The sequence below is a fragment of the Odocoileus virginianus genome, chromosome 16, assembly GCF_023699985.2.
Source record: "Odocoileus virginianus isolate 20LAN1187 ecotype Illinois chromosome 16, Ovbor_1.2, whole genome shotgun sequence".
NCBI classification, from domain to species: domain Eukaryota; kingdom Metazoa; phylum Chordata; class Mammalia; order Artiodactyla; family Cervidae; genus Odocoileus; species Odocoileus virginianus.
Window position 1 is genome coordinate 1,051,850 of NC_069689.1, and position 20,423 is coordinate 1,072,272.

Sequence of the window (20,423 nt, forward strand, 5' to 3'; positions counted from 1 at the left end):
GGAACCGGTGCTCTCGGTGGGATTCCCCGAGTGGACTACAGCTCTCGGAAGGCTGAGAAGTTGACTACAACTCCCAGAAGGCTACGCGGTCGCGGAGGCAGCCTCCGGCAAGCCGTAAAGTTGCGTGCCAGTCGGAATCGGCGGGAGGGGCGACCGAGATAACGCGATATTTGGGGGTTGCCCCGAGACGCCCCTGGCGCGGGTGAGGAGGCTGGGGGAACCGAGGAGGCTGGTTTCCCGTGGTGGGACAAGAGGGAGGCTGGGGAAGCGTCGCTGGCGACTTTGACTTCTTTGTGTGACCTCACTTTCTGTGTATGTGGCTGCGTGTGTCCATGAGTGTCCTCCCTCTCGTATTGGTGCCCAAGAAACTTTGTTAGCATCTGCGGGTCTGCAGGGGTGTGTGTGTGTGTGTGTAGCATTGTGTGTGTAGGGGCTGTGGAGGCGGGTCTGCAGGGGTGTGTGTGTGTGTGTGTGTGTGTGTGTGTAGCATTGTGTGTGTAGGGGCTGTGGAGGCGGGTCTGCAGGTGTGTGTGTGTGTGTGTGTAGGGGCTGTGGAGGCGGGTCTGCAGGTGTGTGTGTGTGTGTGTGTGTGTGTGTGTGTGTGTGTAGCATTGTGTGTGTAGGGGCTGTGGAGTCTATGGGTCCGGTGTGTGTGTGTAGCATTGTGTGTGTAGGGGCTGTGGAATCTATGGATCCGGAGTGCTATGGACCTGTTCCCAGCTCCATCCTGAAGTAGGGCATTTATTTTTTAAAATTAATTTATTTTTAATTGAAGGATAATTTCTTTCCGATATTGTGTTTTCTGCCAAACAGCAGCATGAATCAGCCATAGGTATACTATGAAGTGGTGCATTTCTGTACGTGCCCTCCCATCCCTGCTTTATGCTCTTCTGCAGTTGCCTAGGGCCCTTTAATCTAGTTTAAAAGGTAGCCCTATCGGTTATCCACGTTTAACCTCTTGCCTGAAAGAAACAAAAACCAAAATCCACGAGCCTACTTTCAAAAAGGAAAGGGGATGGCTCAAAGTACAAACCATTTTACAAGTTGATACAATAGAAAAAGGAAAGCCCTGGGATATTGCAGTTATCCCTTGGCTCCACCTAAAAGTGCTGAATGACATTAAAAAGTGAGAGTGAGGCCAAATTTTGTCAGAGAAAAACCTCAGTGCTGCACTTTGAAGTATTGGAGCCAGTGCCAGGTAATAGGCAGGAGAGATTCCCAAGTTGGGGAAGTGATGGGTACCTTGGAGCAGAAGTTGTCTTCATCTCTCCTAGTGGCTGAGAGGTAGCAGTTCTGAGTCACTCCCTTGTTAGTAGCCCCCACGTGTGAATGTAATATTAATGTGTGAGTGCTAAGCCACTTCAGTCCTGTTGGACTCTGTATGACCCTATGGACCAGGCTTCTCTGTCCATGGGATTCTCCAGGCAAGAATACTGGAGTGGGTTGCCATGCCCTCCTCCAGGAGATCTTCCCCACCCAGGGACTGAACCTGCATCTCTCACATCTCCTGCATTGGCAGGTGGGTTCTTTACCACTAGTACCACCTGGGAAGCCTGAATGTAATGTGTCCCCAACTTGTGGCCTTGAGGAACAGTGCTTAACGGGGTTCCAGGAGCTGCAGAGTCAAGCCTCCCTGCTTTTGGTTTGAGAGAAGAGCAGTCTTAGCAGAATGTCAAGACCTTGAGTTCTCCCTGAAGACTTCCTTGCCTTTCCTTGAAGGAAGGGATTTAAAGTGTTCCTGTGGCTACGCCACTCCTTTTAATGACTAGGTTTGGGGGAAGACTGCCACTACCGGGAGCTGCTGGTGTTTCATTATTACTGGGACAGAGTTTTATTGACTGGTGGGAGATAAGGGCAGAGCAGAATCTTGGGGCTGTGGGTGAGGAACTTTGACGTCAGGCCAAAGGGTCCTGGATTCCTTGCCCACCCACCCAAATTCGGTTCTTTTTTCTGAGCCCCAGCTCCTGTTTGTGGCTGGGCTGGCCTGAAACCCCGATTTGGACTTTTTTTAAATCCCTGGTTCTGCCCTGGCTCCTCACTTGCCCATATTGTGATTGGCAAGCGTTCTGGAAACTTTTACTTAACTAGTTGATAATTAAACTCATCAGAAAAGGAGACTTATACATCACAAGGCTGCCACAAGTTGAAGCTCTTTGCTCTGTCTGACCTTGTCTTTCTCAAAGGACAGAGAAGCTTGTCATTTTTCTGGCTGTGGCTGCATGCGTGTGGCTACCTGCATGGCTGGCACCCTGGGATTTTGAGGCTCAGTAATCACAGCTTTCAGCCCTTTGGCCTCTCTGCTTACCAGCTCTCTCTGCTGCTCAGGAGTTCCTGTGAGTCCAGCAGAGCTCAGGAAGATGACGTGCTGTCTACAGCTACCTTTGAGAGTAAACATGAGGAACTCCTGCCAACTGTTGCCCTCCATGGGGCTCGCAGTTTGAGCTGATTTGACCTTGGTTTCAGATGTTGGTTAAATTATCTACTCTCTATTCCTCAAGTACATATCGCCCCTCCCCCTTCTTTTCTAGAAAGATATTTAGGGTTTGGTCCTTAACAAAGATTGCTCAGCAGGCTAAGCATTAATAGGAAATCTTGGGCTGTACCACCTGCTGTGGAGAAGCAGTTGAAGTCACCAGCATGAATTCCTGCCCCAAGTTTAACTGACTGCTTTCAGTAACCTGTTCCTTAGGAATGATATCAATTTGATGTGGTGGTGGTGGTGGTGGTTTAGTTGCTAAGTCTTGTCTGACTCTTGCAATCCCATGGACTCTAGCCTGCCAAGCTCCTCTGTCCATGAGATTTTGTCCATTTTCCTTCTCAAGGTGGTCTTCCTGACCCAGGGATCGAACTTGCATCTCCTGCATTGCAGACAGTCTTCGGGCTTACAGGCAGATCCTTTACTGTTGAGCCACCAGGAGGAGATTTTAAATTAAGTTTCTGATTTTGCAGGAATCTCTCATGTCCTAGCCCTAGTTGGGTGCTAGGGTCAAGGGTCAAGGTTTGGGATTTGGTAGGTGGGTGTTCCTGGAGAGTTGAGAATGTGCCTCCTCCTGGATGCTGATCAGCACATGGATTCATTCTGGGAAGAAGCTGGCTCATAGGCCCTCTAGCCTTGTTAGGTGCCAACATGGCTCTCCAGGCCTTAGAGAAGACTCAGTTCTGTTGTGGGCAAACATGGCCCTGGCTGAGGCCCTGATGTAGGGCAGAGATTGAGATTGCTGGCAAATGGAACTCTGGGGGGATATTTTGTCTAGGAAAGTGGCCTGTGCTTAACCTCTGTTGAGAAGGGTCTGGGCCCCTGGGAGACCCTTCTGGATAAGAGTAGTATAATCGACCCAAACATGATCCTCAACTCATGAGTATGTGTCTTGAGTCTTAAAGGTAAAAAATGGGCAAGGGGGCCCTGAGGAGCCAAGGGGCCTGTGGAGTAAAGAGGGAGCCCTTATGGGTTGCAGCCAGATGAGTACCCGTTGAGTGACTCACTGGACTTCTTCCTCGGGGTCTGCCTTGGTGTCCCTTCCCCTTATTGCTTCTACCCTTTTTGAGAACATCTCCCAGGATACCCTTGTACAGAGAGTCACTTACCTCTTGTCTTTCATACATTGACTCAGAAGGTTGCTGATGGGAGGAGCTTCAGAGATCACCTGGCCCTGTCTTTGTGTTATTCAATGAAGAGACATGTGCAGGGAGGGAATGACCCTGAGCCAAGGTCACACAGTGGGTCAAGAGCACATGGATAGGGCCCAGGTCTCCTGATTCACAGGCCAGGTGTCTGTTCTCTGCCCAGCTCTGCTTCAGAGGGTGCAGGTGATTATCCATTCAGCAGATGTTCAGGACCTACCGCAGGCCTGATACCTGCCTAGTGGTTGGTGTTTAAACCCGGTCAGACATTCAGGGAGCTTACTGGTGGTGGTGTTGTGGGAAAGTGGAGACAGAAAGGCAGGGAAACTGATGTGTCCAGATGGAATCAATGATCACCGAAAAGGTCCATCCCACAGAAGGACCCATCTCAAATGATTTCAGGTGTGACTTCTGTCTTCTCAGCCCATGCACAGATTCCCTGAAGACAGCAACTGTGTCTTCCATAATTCTTTTGCCTGGTGTGATCACCCTTGGTGGTTGTTGCTGATGGAATGAGTATGTTTTGCTGGTGCAGCCTGCCAGAATGTAGGTTTCGATGCATCTGTCAGCCATATTATCGTAAACAGTCACTTCTAGCAACATCTGGGGACCAGAGGAAGAAACCAAGCAGCTGGTCTCATGGGGTGGCCTTTATCCCTTTTATGCTTGTCTCTTCTTGGCTGTGGGATTGTAGGGTGGTGCCTAATCCACAGGGAAAGGGACAGAGAGGCAAATCCCTCCCTGGAGCACCCAAACCCCTTTGTGGCCTAGGGGTCCACCCCATAGGCACCCCTGGAACCTGCCATGCCAGTCCTCAGTCAGCCCAGCCCACAACAGTGGCTCCTTCTTCGTCTGCCCCCTTTAGTCTCTTCACCACCAAGGTACCCTCCAGACTTCTACTAGCACAGGCACTGTCTTTCTAAAATGAAAACCCACCCTGACCCTCACTGCCCTTGACATTTAGTCCTTGACCTGATTTTGCAGCCTGACCTCCTGCCCACCCCACTGCCCCGTCATCACACTTTCACCTCACTGCTAAGCTACTCTTTGTTCCCCACACCTGCCACCTTCCTTTAGGCCTCTTCACTTATGCAAGATTGCTCTTCTTGTGAAGTTATTTTCTTCTGTCTCTGAAAAACTTCCTTGTACTGCAGGACTCAACCTGAATGTTACTTTTTTTTTTTTTTTTGGTTTCTGACTACTTCCTCAGGCAGTAACTCATAGGCTGCGCAGCCTCATGGCACTGGCCATATTACAGTGTGACTGACTGATGCGGGGTAAGGGTGTCTGACCTCATCAAACTGCTCCCAAAAGCTGGGATTATTGACCCCTGGGGAACCGCAGCATCTGGCCTGGCATCTAACACAGGGTGCTCAATACATTTTGGTTGAATGTATGAATGAAGCAGGTCCCCCTTGTTTTGCTTTTAGATCCTAAATCCTGACAGAGCTTTATGGAGCCCAGTTCTGGCAGGCTTCCAGGACTCGAAGCCACCAGACCCCACATGGAATCAAGGGCTGCGTGTTCAGCTGCTGCACCCTTGAGAAGACCGTTCCATGTTCTCTTGGGAGTCACTGGGAGTGTTGCAGCCCTGAAGTTGCCTGTTCTGGTATCAAAGCTTTTGGACATTCCTGATGTGAGTATCCTTCCTAGACAGCCTCTGACATGCCTCTGGTGCGCTGGGGCCAGCCCATTTTTTGTGCAGTACACGGGGTTTTCTTTTTCTTAATCGTGGTGTTTGTGGAAGTCCTCTGTGTGCATTGATAAGGGGGGATGCAGCAGACAGAGATGAGTGGGACAGTATAGCCAGGAACTAGCTTAGATAGACACAGTGAGTGGAGACTGGGAAAGGAACACTGGTGCATGGAGGATTTGGCTTCCCAAACACTGACCTTGGGTTCCCTGAGGTCCTAGTGTGGAAAAGGGCTGGCTGAAGAAGTGTGGCAAGTTCTCAGCGCCCCCTGGTGGCCATGGGCTCCCTGCCTCTGCTTTCACTCCATCCTGGACATTTCTTCTCTGTGCTCCCTCCTTGTTGGACCCCATGGCTGGCCTGTCAGTCCAAATGCACTGGAAGCTTAGCGACTCCCTGTGGTCTGCCGCTGTGGTTTCAAACTCTGCTCCTTCGGGTGCTCAGAGATGCCTGGAGGCTCCCACAGTGTGCCAGGGGTCGGGGGCTTAGCCCCTTGCCTTTGGTCGGATTACCTCAGCATTGACCAGTTTTATGGGTGGGGTTCCAGGGCAGATCCTTTTGTGGGAAAAGTTGAAGGCTTTAAAAAATGTGAAAACCATCAAGTGATAACCCCACTTCTTCATTATCCTAGGCCCTTGGTTGGTTTGTCACCCTCCAGCAGCCCCTGATGGCCTTTGCTTTGGGCCAGCCCCTTCCAGGCTGTGCCGCCCTCCCTACTCTTCCTCGCCCTTTCAGTTTCCTCACTAACACTTCACGTAAAAGCCTTCCTGGCCTGCCTCAGCCCATGCAGTTTTGTTCATTTGATGTGTTAAAGAAAAACCAGAAGTGGAAAAAGAGATTTTACTCAGGAAAACTATTGTGATAAGGGAAACTAGACCTCAGTATAGAATTGGGTTTAATTATGAATACAGCAAGGAAAAGTGAAGCTTTGTAGCCAAGGAGTGGTGTGTGTGTGTGTATGTAAAATTAAGAAACATCAGGCTAAGGGAGATTTTAGCATACTGTCCTGGCTGATTCTCTCTGAAGGCAGCCCAGGTTATCAGACATCGTCTAGGGAGCGTTGAGGGATAAGGAGCCTGGTAAGATATCCAGACTGATCACATAGCGAGGGTGTGAGATTCTGGCTAGTAAACCAATGCAGCAGCAGGAATCATGCTCAGGAGGATGAAGCCTGGGGATAGGCCTAGTTGCAAAGTGGCTCAAAAGAGCCTGACTAATGAGGTGGCCAAACTCCAATACTTTGGCCACCTCATGCGAAGAGTTGACTCATTGGAAAAGACCCTGATGTTGGGAGGGATTGGGGGTAGGAGGAGAAGGGGACGACAGAGGATGAGATGGTTGGATGGCATCACCGACTCAATGGGCATGAGTTTGAGTAAACTCCGGGAGTTTGTGATGGACAGGGAGGCCGGGCGTGCTGCGATTCATGGGGTCGCAAAGAGCCAGACACAACTGAGTGACTGAACTGAACTGAACTGAACTGTTTGGTTAAGAAGAGAATCTTGACCAAGTTGGGGAACCACACATGACCTTTGACACCGTTTGTGACGCTTTTTTTGTGGGGTGTTAAACTGCTAGGGCGCAGGATGTGCTTTTTCCGCGCTTAAGTCTGCACAGCACCTTAGTCAGGGTGACACAGGTGGGTGTACCCGAAGTGTCCAGCAGGGGGCAGTGCTCACTTGCAGATGACCATGTCCTGACTCACAGGCAGGGGCGGGAAATCTTTTTTTTTTTTTTAAGTTTCCACAAACTTATACTCAGAAAGTCACCCCCTTACCTCACCCTCCAGGCAGCCAGGGATGCCAGTCAGGCCAGAAGAGGGGAGGGTGTTGTGGCTGCTCAGAGGCTGGGCAGTGGTGCTGGTGGGGCAGGAACCCCTTTGGCCTGCCCCCTTCTCTTGTGCCCAGAGCCCAGCTGGCCAGCGAGAGCCTTGAGGGCGGGAGGCAGCCTCTGCCGCTGCCCTCTGGGGAGGGAGGGAGCCATGAGTTCCCTTTTCCCATAGCCCCAGAGCAAGTGAATTTCCGGCCTGGGGCCGGGTGGGGGCAGGGAGTCCTATCCCAGGAAACAGATGGGCAGCCTCAGAGCAGAGGGAAATGGCAGCTCTACCGCTTCCTGCCATCCCACACGGCCAGCATTTATCCGGGTGTGAGGAGAGGGTTGCCTGGAGTAGGGAGGCTCTCCAGCCGGCCCCCGGCCTTTTAGTTTAGCCTCTGTTGCCGACAGGCTACGTCTGGAACGGGACTTGGCTCCCGTCTCCGATTGGAGTTGAAGCTGAACAACTCCCGAAGGTTGGAGTTGAAGCTGAACAACCCCAGAAGGGCAGTGACCTAGCAGGGAGGACTCCTGGAGTTAGCCTCTGGGAGCCTGCCTTTGTCATTTTAACATAAAGGTGAGGACTCTCACCCATCCCCTCAGGCTGCTGTCAAGGCTGGGGGAGGGGGGCAGAGCTGAAACAACTTGTCATCTTGTGCCAACGATTAGGCACAGTTCCTGGCACATGGAAGCACTTAACGGTGTTTGTTTCCTGTCCTTCACCCTCTCCTCTTCCCTCGCTGGTGTGTCCTTTAGGGCAGCCACTTGTGGTGTAGGGTGTTGGGGTTGCTGAGGCAGCCCATGTGAGAGGAGCCGGGAAGCCCTCGTCCATCTGCTGATGTGGGGGGGCCCGCGGCCCTCCCTTCGTGTGGGTGGACATCTCCTAGAGTGGCCCAGTGGGTAACCCACGGGGGATCCCTGCTTGCCTTGTGTTGGCCCCAGGGCTGTGGCCTTTCTTCCCTTCCCCCAGCTCTGTCCCCCACTCCCTGATGGAATTGATCTCACCAGTGCCCGCCTTCTGAGTCACCCCCAGGAGTAGTCTTTGTGCCTTGGAGCAGTCCTCCTCAACTCTTTGCCTAAGTCATGTGTTCACATGCTTTCCTGAGCTCCCTGGGGATCCCTAGGTTTTGACCAGCCAACAGCTAGCAAAAGCAGCTGGGCTGTGGGCGGCAAGGAGCTGGGTGATTCTACAGACCTGGCTCACAACTGCTGCTTCATCAGTGTGTCCAGACTTCCCAGGAGGACCGCAGACCTGGAGGCAGACCAGGGAGACTGAGGGAGTGATGGGGAGGAGGGGATTTGGATTGTTGCCTCACACACCAGCCCTCATCCAAAGTGGCCACCTGCAGTGAAGCCTTGGAGCCTGTGTGAGAGATGGGAGGAGTTGGACAGCGGGGCCAGCCCTCCCTCGAGAGAGGCTGTCCTGCGTAGAGGATTTCTCATGCTGGGACTCTGGGCAGGTCAGGTCTTTTTTATGGCCTTGGTTTTCTTATCCCTGCAGTAAAGTGGGGGCTGGATACTCAACTGATACACCTCTAAGGCCTCTCCTGGCGTCAGGGCTAGGAGATTGTAGGTGTGAAGGCAGAAAGGCCTAGGACCCAAAGGCAGCCTGAGAGAAGATCCTGGGATGTAGGGGGCTGTGGCTGTTTTGCATTCTGTAATTGTCCTGTAATTGAGCAGTCAGCTCAGTCAGTTTGTGCCCTTTGGTTGGCACACTCCTCACTATGGAGAAGACAGACACCTCTCTCTGCTTTCGCTGGGCAGGTGTCAGCAGGGCTGAAAGCCAGAAGAGGATTTCTGAAAGTGGAGAAAATCTCCCACCCAGGAAGTTGGCAGACCTTGGGCTTAGAGAACGCTGTTTCCAGAATGCCTGTCAGGACATTCAGGACTGTTAAGAAGTGAGGGCAAAGGGTCTGCATATGTGCAGAATGAAATCTTTTCTGCTTTTCTGGAGGACTGTTTTGGCAATATCTGGAGAAACCAAAAATGGTCCCAGGCATTGATTCACCCATAGGATTGAACCCTGTAGGAGTACGGAAACTCACTAAATGTACAAGCATGTTCATTTTAGCACCATTTGTAATTTTAAAACAAAACGGAAACAAACCAAATATCCAGCAGTAGAACTGTGGGCCAGCTATGGTTCAACCTCTTGATGGAATCCAAGGCAGCCGTTCAGGAGGCTGGGTGGATCTCATGTGCAGCTGTGGGGCAGTCTTCAGGATGCGGGTGAAACGAGCAAGGTGCTGAGGTTAGCAAAGTGTGGCCCACTGGCCGCAGTCTTGTGGTCTGTTTTTGTATGGCCTGTGAACCATACAAATATAAACTATTTACCTTTTTAAATGGTTGGAAAAAATCAAAAGAAAAATATTTTTTTGTGACATATAAAATTATATAAAATTTGATTGTAGTGTCCATAACATTTTATTGGGACACATCCATACTCATTCATTTAAGTATTGCCTGTGGCCATCACTTCATGGCAAAAAGAAGGGGAAAAAATGGAAGCAGTGACAGATTTTATTTTCCTGGGCTCCAATATCACTGCAGATGGTGACTGCAGCCATGAAATTAAGACACTTGTTCACTCTGACAAACCTAGACAGCATATTAAAAAGCAGAGACATCATTTTGCCAACAAACGTCCATATAGTCAGAGCTATGGTTTTCCAGTAGTCATGTATGGATTTGAGAGTTGGACCATGAAGGCTTGATGCTTTCAAATTGTGATGCTGGAGGAGACTCTTGAGAGTCCCTTGGACTGCAAGGAGATCAAACCAGTCAATTCTAAAGGAAATCAGTGCTGCATATTCATTGGGAAGACTGATGCTGAAGCCGAAGCTTTGATACTTTGGCTACCTGATATGAAGAGTCTACTCATTTGCAAAAGACCCTGATGCTGGGAAAGATTGAAGGCTAAAGGAGAAGGGGGCAGCAGACGATGAGGTGGTTACATAGCATCACCGATTCAATGGACATGAATTTGAGCAAACCCTGGGAGATGGTGGAGTACAGAGGAGCCTGGTGTGCTACAGTCTATGGGGTCACAAAGAGTCAGACACAACTTAGACCAACGCCAACAACTAAATGCTGTAGTCTTGCTACTACAGAGCAGAGTAGTTGGGACAAAGCCTAAAGTAGTATCTGGCTCTTTATAGAAAAATTTTGCCCATTGCTGGCGTATAGTATTCCTTTTGTGTGTTCACATGGCTAGGTTAACTGCCTGCGATTTTCCCTATGGAGTTGGTTACCCTTGTGGCGAGATGGGGGCAGGGTGGGAGACTTGGATTTTGCGTCTTTCTGTTCTATTTTGATTTTTCTAACCTCTGTGTGTACTTATTTTTTAAAGTCAGTGGAGCTTTTGCTGGGAATATCATGGAATGTTTTTTGTGATTTTATGCTTTTTTTTTTTTTTTTTTTTATAAATACTTCTCATCGAGGAAAGGAGAGCAGAAGAAACATGGCCTGGTTTGAGGTTTTCCTTTCTTTCCAGGTAGTGACCCCCTGCCTGCTCTGTGGTCCTGCTGTGGAAACTGGTTCAGCTGTAGCACTCTGAGGCGTTTATTTGGGCTTCTGCTGACTTGGCTGGCCCTGCCCTTCCTTGGCATGCTCCCCCAGGGAGTGAGTTCTACAGGCCACAGAGGCAGCCTGCCCCAGGCTCCTGCACCAGGGTCCTTCTCTGGTACTCCAGAATAGCGTCCCGAGGGAGAGCCTCTGCAGTCGGCTGCTCTAGCTTCATTCTTGAGAAATTTCATTAGTTGGGGAAGTGCACAGAGGGATTGGGTGCTTTCCAGGTGGCACTAGTGGTAACCTGCCTGCCAGTGCAGGAGACCTAAGCTACATGGGTTCAATCCCTGGGATTGAAGATCCCTTGGAGGAAGGCGCAGCAACCTGCTCCAGTATTCTTGCCTGGAGAATCCCATGGACAGAGGAACCTGGCAGGCTGCAGTTCACAGCATTGCAAAGAGTCCACCACGACCAAAGTGACTTCGCACACACGCACAGAGGGACTGGCAGCCTGGTCCTACTTGAATGGCAGGAAGGGCCGTGTGCCGAGAATAGCAGCTCCCCCAGAGGCCAGTTTGGAGGCAGAGGAGAGAATGGCAGAGCCTGGTGGGAAAGGGCAAGGGTCACAAGAGGATTAGGATGGTATGGTGAGCTGGAGGGGCTCTTGGAGGCCCTGTGGTCCAGATGGCTCATGGCTGAGGAGGGAAACCAGGCCAGAGAGAATGCATTCGCCTGAGATCTCCCAACCAGTGGGCTGGCAGAACTGGGGCTCAAGACCAGGTTTCTTGACAACCATTAGCAAGCGGACTTGAGGAGCTCAGGTTATGGGCATTCTCTACTCTACCTAACCACAGCCGTGAAGATGAGAATCCCCAGGCAGGTGTGAACTGCCTGGTCCGCCTTGCTTTATAGTCAGGGGTCGTATATCGCCCCCCCCACTCGTTAGACAGACACGCCAAGCCCCTACCAGCTCTGGCTGCCGTGTGTGTACTGGGTTCAGTAAATGTCTGTCAAGTGGAGAGAGATCATTGTGAACCACTGGAATACCCACTCAGCCAACCGGAACTTCCTCGGGGATGTGTTAATGAGGCTTCCTCCTCCATAGCGTCCCCCCAGCCCCATGTGCTGACTGCACCCGGAGCCCTTTTGTCTACAGTATACCCGCCACCCCTGTGCGCAGGGTCATGCCAGCTGCTTGGCTGGCCCCTGGGCCCCAGGCACTGCCAGTGTCCACACTGGGAGGCCCGTGTCATGGTCTTCTGCTCTGTGACAGCCAGAGGGCTACGCCACCAGAGCTCTGGACTCCAAGCCTTGTGCCAGGTCAGGTCATGGCTGGTGCTTCCCCTTTAGAGTCCTTGTCAGTCTCCTGTGGAGCCACAGTCACATGCACTGGAGGGACACCTGCTCGCGTCTAACCACTCAGCTGGGGCTTCCAGTTGGGGCTCTTCTCTACTTGTCTGTACCAGAGCTGTGCTATATAATACAGTAGCCACTAGCTGCATTCACATGTAAATTATTAAAATGGAATAAAACCAGAAGTTCAATTCCCTTGTCACACCAACCACACCTCATGTGTTCAGTAGCCATGTGTGGCTAGAGGCCGCCGTACTGGACAGCACAGATGTCACATGTTTTCTTCGCTGCAGAGAGTTCTGTTAGCTGATTTCTGTAGAGTGGTGGTTCTCCATCGTGGCAGTTTTACCTTCCAGGGATCCCTGGACAATGTCATTTTTGATTGTTACACTTGAGGAAGGGTGCTTCTAGCTCTTGGTTGTAGTGAGTAGAGGCCAGAGATGAGAGTGGAGGTGGACATTGGAGCCGTGGGATTGATCTCCTCCTGTGGCTGTCAAAATGCTTTTCCACGGGTCGCTTTGATACCTGCTCCAGAAGGAGCCTGGGCCAGGCCGGGGGCCTAACAGTAGAAGTGGAGGAATTGCCCTAAATTCTGTTTCCCATTTCCCCTCCCTGACTCTCCAGGAGCCCCAGATGGGATTGCTGATGTGTTTTCAACAGAGAGAGAACACCAGACTTTCCAACTGGTTTCAGGAAGGAATCTCCATAAATGCTAAGCAAAATGTAGGCAGCTTATAGGGCCTGGCCACGCCTTGGTCACATCACACACAGGCTCAGGTTAAAAATATTAAGACAGAAACTGTTGGCAGGGGTGTCATCAGGGGGCCAAGCACAGAGCTGCCTTTCAGGAACTCTGAAGTGTGTGAGAGACTGTTTTAATGTCCAGCCCTGCTTCTCCCAGGACCCAGAAGGGTATAAGAGGAAGCCAGGGAGGGTTCCTGTCCTCAGGAGTTTTCTGCTCTGCCAAGACTCCTTAGCATTTGCTGAGGGAAAGGTCAAGGTGAATGAATGAATAGTCCAAGTTATTTAGTATCTCAGAAGGTAACATGACCTGCCTTTTTTGTGAAGAAAAAAAAAAAAAGTGTGTGGAAACCCAGGGCCTAGCTCTTGGCTCCCAGGACCTTTTTACAGAGTGAATGAAAATGAAAGAACAAAGCCCATGGGACTGAAGAATCATATCAAGTGACATCCCTCTAAAACCAGAAAAACTAGCCTGGGCCTGCCAGACAACACTGGGGTCAGGGTCACTGCCAAGGAGAGGTGGCTGCTTTATAGGGGTCAAGGGAGGGCCGTTGGGAATGATGGTCATCACATACTCTTCACATAACTCGTATAAAGACATTGACCCCAAGAAGCTCCCTAACAATGACTGTGTAACCTGGGAGAGTAGCCAGAGAAACTAGGGAGGAGCTTAAAGGAAAGACCTCAAGTAGCGGCAGTGGACCAGGGTGGGAGGCCTACCTGGACCCCTGGTTGGAACTCCCCCAGAAGCTGGGGGAGACGGAGAGGGGCATATAGAGGGAAGTGAAGGGTAGAGCTGACAGGCAGGAGGGAGCCCCGAACAGGGCCATCACCAAACTGGGGATGTTTCTGAAGGCTGGCCATACGCACAGTCCTCATTTTGAGAACTGGCAGGCTGTTTGGAGAGCCTGGGGAGAGCAGGGAAACTAGCTCTTCAGGAAGCAGCTTTTCAGATTTCAGAACAGAGAGAATGAGTCGGGGTGATCTTGAGGGGCAAACTATCCAGGATAGTCAGGAAGTTCTTAGAAATAAAAGAAACTAGTCCCCTAAGGAAAAGAAGGCAGTGACCAGAAGCTGATACAGTTACCAGGGAAGCCCTCTGTAGAAGGAAATGGGAAAGCAGTTAAATGGAAAGGAGGACATACAACCAAAGATGAAGCAAGAATATGGTCCAGAAGTCACCGAGTGACCTGAAGCTTGCAGTGAAATCTCAGGATGATGGAGGTGACTGATACACATATTTGGAAAAAACAATGAAACAACGCCTGGTCCGAGAGGCCAGTAGTATAACCTGGGGTGGGGTGGGGGATTCTTGAGTCCTACTTTGTTTCCAGTTTTTTCTTTTGAACTTGAAAAAGAATAAATGGTGGTAGAAGAGATTTGACCCAATTTGGGCGATTCATATCCTGAACTGGACAAGTTTTGTCCTGGTGTGCTGAGGTTGTGGTTGGTGACCTACAGGTCCTACTTGGAAAAGTTCATTCTCTTTTTTAAAAATTTAATTTATTTTATTATTATTTTTGGCTCTTCTGGGTCTTGGTTGCTGCACATGAACTTTTCTCCAGTTGAGGTAAGCAGGGGCTACTTTCTAGTTGCAGTGCGCAGTTGCCTTGGCCTCTTTAGGTGCACCAGCTTCAGTAGTTGCCGAACATGAGCTCAATACTTGTGGTGCAGGGGCTTAGTTACTCCAAGGCATGCGGAATCTTACTGGACCGGGGATCAAACCCATGTCCCCTGCATTGGCAGACAGATCCTTGTCCACTGCACCTCCAGGGAAGCCCAGGGTTCATTCGTGATTCTTTCCCACCCCAAACCCCGTATGGACCTTGGGGAAGGCCTCTGCTCCTGACCTTGTTCTTTTCGTGATTTGGATTTGTGTCTTGGGACTATTGACGGTGGTACTGGCAGAGGACAGGCCAGGGGGATCAGGACTGAGAGTTTAGGAGCTTTTCACTACCGAGCAAAAAACAGTGGGCCTGCTCTGGAAAGGTGGAATTCACCGGGGGAATGTGAGGGACTGCTTTTGGGAAAGTAACAGTGCAGGTACAGTCTGGGGCTTGTGGTTTAGCAGCAACATGGGGGAGAAGAACTCCTGAGGTTTTGCTGATTGCAAACCCTGTGTACGTCAATACAGGAGGATGCGGCTTCCAGAGAAGCAGGTATGGGCTCAGGCTCCTCTGACCCACCCTCAGTGGGGGCCGGGACGTGATACTCCAGGCTCCTTGAGCCTGACCGCGTGCCACCTTCTCAGAGCCCTGTGGGCAGAACAGATGGTTCCAGCCTCGAAGTTCTTCAGTTTAGGGAAATTTAATTTTATTTCTCTGGTAATTTTCACTCCTCTTATTTTACTGATCTCCCCTTCAGGAACTCATTATTAGTCAGATTTTGGACCTCTTAAGTTGGTCTTCTGATTTTCTCCTCTTCTTTTTTTTTTAATACTATTATCCATCTCCTTATCTTTCTGTTCTACTTTTTGAAAAATTTCTTCTAAACTCACATTGAATTTTTTCTTTGATTATTTGCACTTTTAATTTCCAAGAGTTCTTTTTTGTTCACTGAATGTTCATGTTTTAAAAAAAGAGCATCTGGTCCTATCTGATCTGATCTGTTAATGCCTCCTTCCATTTCCATATATTATGTGTTAGCATATCTTAACTGCTGGGGTTTTGTTTTTGTCCTCTCCTCTTTGTTCTGGGTGTTCATACCTTTTAAAAAAATCGCTTTACTTTTATTTCAGTGGGCCTTTGAGAGGAAACAGTTTAAGCCACTTTATCTAATTGCAAGTTTATTCTTTTATTTAAGCTTCATATATCTTTTTAAGTGTGTCTTTTAAGACATTTTGATGTGATTGATGGATTTTAAAACATTCAGTATAAGAGTCTGAATCTTGATCAGGGAGTTTAGTCAATTATATAATTACTATAATTGCTATTCTATTAGGACTTTCTTCTTCCATCTAATTTAATGCTTTCTACTTATCATGTATTCTCTCTGCTTTTTTTTTTTTTTCCTTTCCCTTTCCTTTATTGTGTAGATTGAATTTTCTTCTGCTGGTTTGAAAGTTATATATTCTTGTGGCTCCTTCTCACTTATTTGGCCCCATACCTTACCTCATTACTGTCTTGGGTCTTAAGAGTCTCAGCACCATCCTGCCTTTCTCCGCTCTCTTCACCTGCGCTGGTCCTGTGACATCTTCAGGGTGGATTCTGTGCGGGGACAGCAGCCCTTTTCCTTTGCCACCTTGCTTGGAACTGGGCCAGCTCCTTCAGGGCTCTCCTGGGAGGGACTCTCCTGCTCAGCAGGAGCAGGAGGTTCTATGCATGTTTGGGGGCTGGTGGGTTCCAAGGAGGAGGGAGCGGGAGGATGGAGCTCTGCGAGCTCTGCCGCAGGGCTGGGAGCCCCAGACCTTCTGAAGCTCTTCCACCGTCTGCCTCTGAGACTTCTACTCCCTGCTTCCAGCTTCACTCTCAGATGCCGTGCATAACGGTGTCCTGCAACCCACAAAAGGTGGGAAACAAATGAGGGGAGGGAGCCTTGGCAAGATGATAGGGAGGGGCAGGGACTAGGTGGGGATGGCACGGGCACACCCCATCCAAGAAGGCAGCCGTTACCCAGCACCACCAACTCAAATCAAGCAACAGTGTGGCCCCCGCAGTGCCAGAGCTCTTGGGTTTTTGAGAGAAACCAGAAAATTGGATTTTCTATGTGAAATCTCCCATAACATCTTACAGAAGAACTCAAACGAACTTTTGGGCAAACCTAATATTTTTTGGCTTAGAAATGTTTATAACCCCCATGTAGGCCACATGGAGAAGACTCTTGAGAGTCCCTTTGATTGCAAGGGGATCAAATCAGTTAATCCCCAAAAAAATCAACCTTGCATATTCATTGGAAGGACTGATGCTAAAGCTCCAATTCTTTGGCCACCTGATGCAAACAGCTGACTCACTGGAAAAGACCTGATGCTGGGAAAGATTGAAGGCAGGAGGAGAAAGGGGCAACAGAGGATGAGATGGTTGGGTAGCATCACTGACTCAATAGACATGAACTCGAGCAAACTTCGGGAGAGAGTGGAGGACGGGGAAGCCTGGAGTGCTGCAGTTCATGGGATTGCAGAGTCAGACATGACTTAGTGACTGAATAGCAATATCAAAGCAGTATAGCACCTCTGGTCCCGACACTGTCCCCAGTGATCCTCCTGGTTAGTCAGTTCTGTCCTTGTCACCCTTAACTTTTTTCCCTCCTGGATAAATGGCCCCCAAAGATGTCATTTCCTACACCCCTCCCCTCTTAGCCACCTCTTCTGGGCCCCTTTCCTCTGTCTGCTTGTTAGTCTAGCATCTCAGTTTACCAATCATGGAAATGGGTCTGGTGTCATTCACACTATCATGTGCTATTTCTGTTCTGTTAGCCATCCCCCTTATTTGCATTATTAATTTATCTACTAAATGAATAATTTGAGGGTAGCCCTCACTCTTGGCCCGTGAGTGTCAGGCACTCAGGTTTGGTTTTCCTGGAGCCTGTCTGCAGCCAGAGCCCATGAAGCCTGTTCCTAGAAGTCCTGGGAGGGACTCTGCTTTCCTGCTCACTGGGCTGTGGCTGCAGACACCACGTGCAGGCTCCCTAGTGCCTTGGCCTGCAGAGGGCAGACCTGTGGTGTAGCCCAGAGCTCAGGACCTGGGAACCTCCTGGGGGGGGCTCCCCTCCTGCTTGCCCTGGTCTGTCCCTGCCCGAGTGGCTGGAGCCTGCAGCTTTATATACACTGGACAGTTGTGTGACTCATTCCTCTGCAGCCCCTCCGGTGGGGAAGTGAAACGGCTGCACCTGGTGAGGCTTGACCTTTGGGTGACAGCGGAAGTAACTGTGCAAACGCAGGGCTCACTGCCTCTGAGGGAGAAGCCCTCTGCGCAGCCAGGCTGTGAAGAAACCTGTCACCTGGCCTGGCCTGGCCCCATGTGGCTCCAGGCTGGGGGCTCTGGTAACGGTTTCTCTTTCCTTCTCCCCCCCCCCCCCCCCCACTTTTCTTGGTGACAGCTGAAAGTAGCCGTGGTCACAACTGAGAGGGCCAAACATTTTTACAGCCCCCGGGATGTTCCTGTCACCCTCTACAGCGACGCTGATGAATGGGAGGTCAGTGCTGGGCCCCTGGGCTGGGTTCCCTCATGTCTGTATCAGCGGGACAGGACAGTCCTCCCTGCAGCCTATGGTCCTGGCAGCCAGAGCAGACAGGCTAGGCTCAACTCCGCGGTCAGGGCCTCTGGGCAGAGGCGATGAGGAAAACATCTGTCTAGCTTCTGGCCTGCAGGAGGCCCACAGTCTCCTCCCACCCCAGGCAGAGCTCAGCTTTGGCCCCGTGCCCGGGGTTGAGTGTCCTTGTACTTATCTGGGCTGATGAAACCACAGAGGAGCCCTGTTCCCACCACCCTCATCCACGTGGCTCCCAGCGTCGGGGCCGCCGGGAACGCCTCACTTCCCACGGCTGCCGGGCTCCCCTGCTGCTCTCCCGCGCCGGGGCGGGCTCTGGCCGATTCACCAGACGTCGAGTGTGGGCCCCACAGGGGTGCCCTGCCAGGCATTTTTAAACATTCTCAGCCTAGAACATTTCTGGCTGGCCCGTCTCCCCCACCCCGCCCCCTCCTTTTCTCACCACCCAGAGCCTTTCCACTGGCTTGGACAACCCAAGCATCCGCCTCAAGCAGACAGGCCAGGACTTCCCTGCCAGATGTCAGTTCTCTTGAAAACCAAACCATAAAGGGAATAGCTCAGAGACACAAGGAGCGTTTGTTTCCTCAGGCCTGGTTTCTCTCAGGCCGTTGGTGCCACAGCCAGGGTTCACCAGCGTAGCTGCAAAAGGGGTGGCAGGGAACTGGGGTGGGGGGCATTCGGGTGGTTTCCCTTGGGTCCCTGACTGTGTCCCGTGTCTGTGGCGACCCTCAGACCGCTCCGGCCCCTCCTCCCTCCACCCTGAGAGTGGCCGGCCCAGTGACCCCGCTTACCTTCGCTCTGCCAGATGTGGAAGTGCCGATCTGACCCGGTTCTCCACATCGACCTGCGGAGGTGGGCGGACCTTATGCTGGTGGCTCCTCTCGATGCCAACACTCTGGGGAAGGTGGCCAGTGGCATCTGTGACAACTTGCTTGTGAGTGACTCGCTGGGCCTGCCTCCCTCCCGGGGCCGTGCTCACTGTATGCGGGCTGCAGGCTTCTTCTGGACAGTCTTCTCACCTGGGGATCCCTGTGTGCTGGGCGGGTTTGCTCAGAACACAGTCCCCTGGACCACCCTCCACCCGGCGTCACCTGTGCTCCAGCAGGTGGCCAGATGGCCTGGGTCCCGATGGGTGGACTCGACTTGCGAGTGCCCTCTGAGGTGTCCGCCTCTCAGGCCCCTGGGCGCTCATGTCCATGGGCTGCCCTCCTGCTACCTTCCTGCTGGCCTCCCTGCCCGGCTCTGTGGCCGGTCCCCATTAGCTCTGCCTTCCCACTAGGACCTGGACATCCACGGGGCAAACGGATAAGAGTGTTTACCTCCTCATGGATCTCCCAGGCACACTTATCTCTCCTGTACTTTTAACCACAAGGCTGAGCGGTAGCTTCCCTGAGATTGTGGAACACTAAAGGGGACGAAAGGAGACGGGGCAAGAGGCTCGAGGCGGAGGAGAGGAAGCGAAGTCCAGCTGTAGAGAGGGGATCGTCTTCGGCCTGAGGGACCTCCAGGGAGCTGCTGTCCTCAAGGAGCCTTGGTTTACACGAGCACACTGGGTGTGCTCCCTATCCTTCCCCCCTCTTTCGTATCACCCCCCTTCCCTCATTCATCCAGCTTTTACCTGCCAGGGACCAGGCCCTGTGTGGACAGACACGCAGGACACAGGGCGCTGACCGTCTGGAAGGAGAGGGTTTTTGGCCTCTGCTCTGGTATGTGGTATGTCAGTCCTTTGACAATGGAATCACCATGTTGCACAGTATTGGGCATACAGTAGGCATTCAGTAAAGGCTTATTGCATGTATGAGGTAATCAGTAATTTTACTTCAGCTAACAGCAGAAGGTTTTTTCAGAGTTTAATGTGATGAAGTCACTAACGAAGCTGGGTCGAGGTTTTGGGGGTTAGACAGGGGGTTAGTCTGTTTGCTTGTTGATGGGTGCTTAAGGTATTTCTCAAAGAAGCTGCTAGTGATTTAAGCATCATTTGAATCAGAGCACAGGTGATCAGAAGTAGAACAACACACAGATCGTGTGGCAGGAGCAGGGGTGGGGGAGTGCCGAGGAGGGCGGGCTTGGGCCGCGTTGTCACGAACGCCTCCCGGCGGGGCTGCTACCTGGCTGACAGGACATCAGGATGGGTCAGGCTGCTGGTCACTTTCATCTAAGTGCGTCAGCGCTGTGTGTAATCAGCACCATCTCACCAAATGCCCAGGCTTTCCCCTGGCTGGTCAGCAGACAGCTGATATGACAAGGCACGCTGACCTCTAGGAGCTAAGCCCCGGCCTGGGCCGACTCTGAGAGCTCCTTGCTCGCTCCTGAAAGCTCTGCTTTCCTCTTTTCTTCAGAGCTGCCAGAGCTCCCTGGAATCTTTGGAGTTCCCTCCTACTGAGTTGGCTGAGCAGTAGAATATGTTCCCAAGACCAGGCCCGAGGCCCTGTGCCTCAAAGGTTTCACTTGAAGGTGCAAGTATTTCAAAGAACCACAAATCCTACAAAGTTTA

General features: G+C 51.2%; 1 protein-coding gene across 5 annotated transcripts in view; it reads left to right on the top strand.

Annotated features, from left to right (window-relative positions):
• The first annotated feature begins 98 nt into the window (after positions 1–98).
• Positions 99–20,423, top strand: part of PPCDC (phosphopantothenoylcysteine decarboxylase) — a 57,455-nt gene continuing 37,130 nt past the window's right edge. Inside the window, exons 1-4 of one of the 5 annotated variants that reach the window (XM_070477572.1) lie at positions 99–202; positions 5,052–5,257; positions 17,759–17,854; positions 18,735–18,863. In XM_070477572.1, the coding sequence (XP_070333673.1) occupies positions 5,075–5,257; positions 17,759–17,854; positions 18,735–18,863 (408 nt within the window). In that variant the 5' untranslated portion in view covers positions 99–202; positions 5,052–5,074. The other 4 variants (XM_020873603.2, XM_070477575.1, XM_070477573.1 and 1 more) reach the window with 4 other exon arrangements.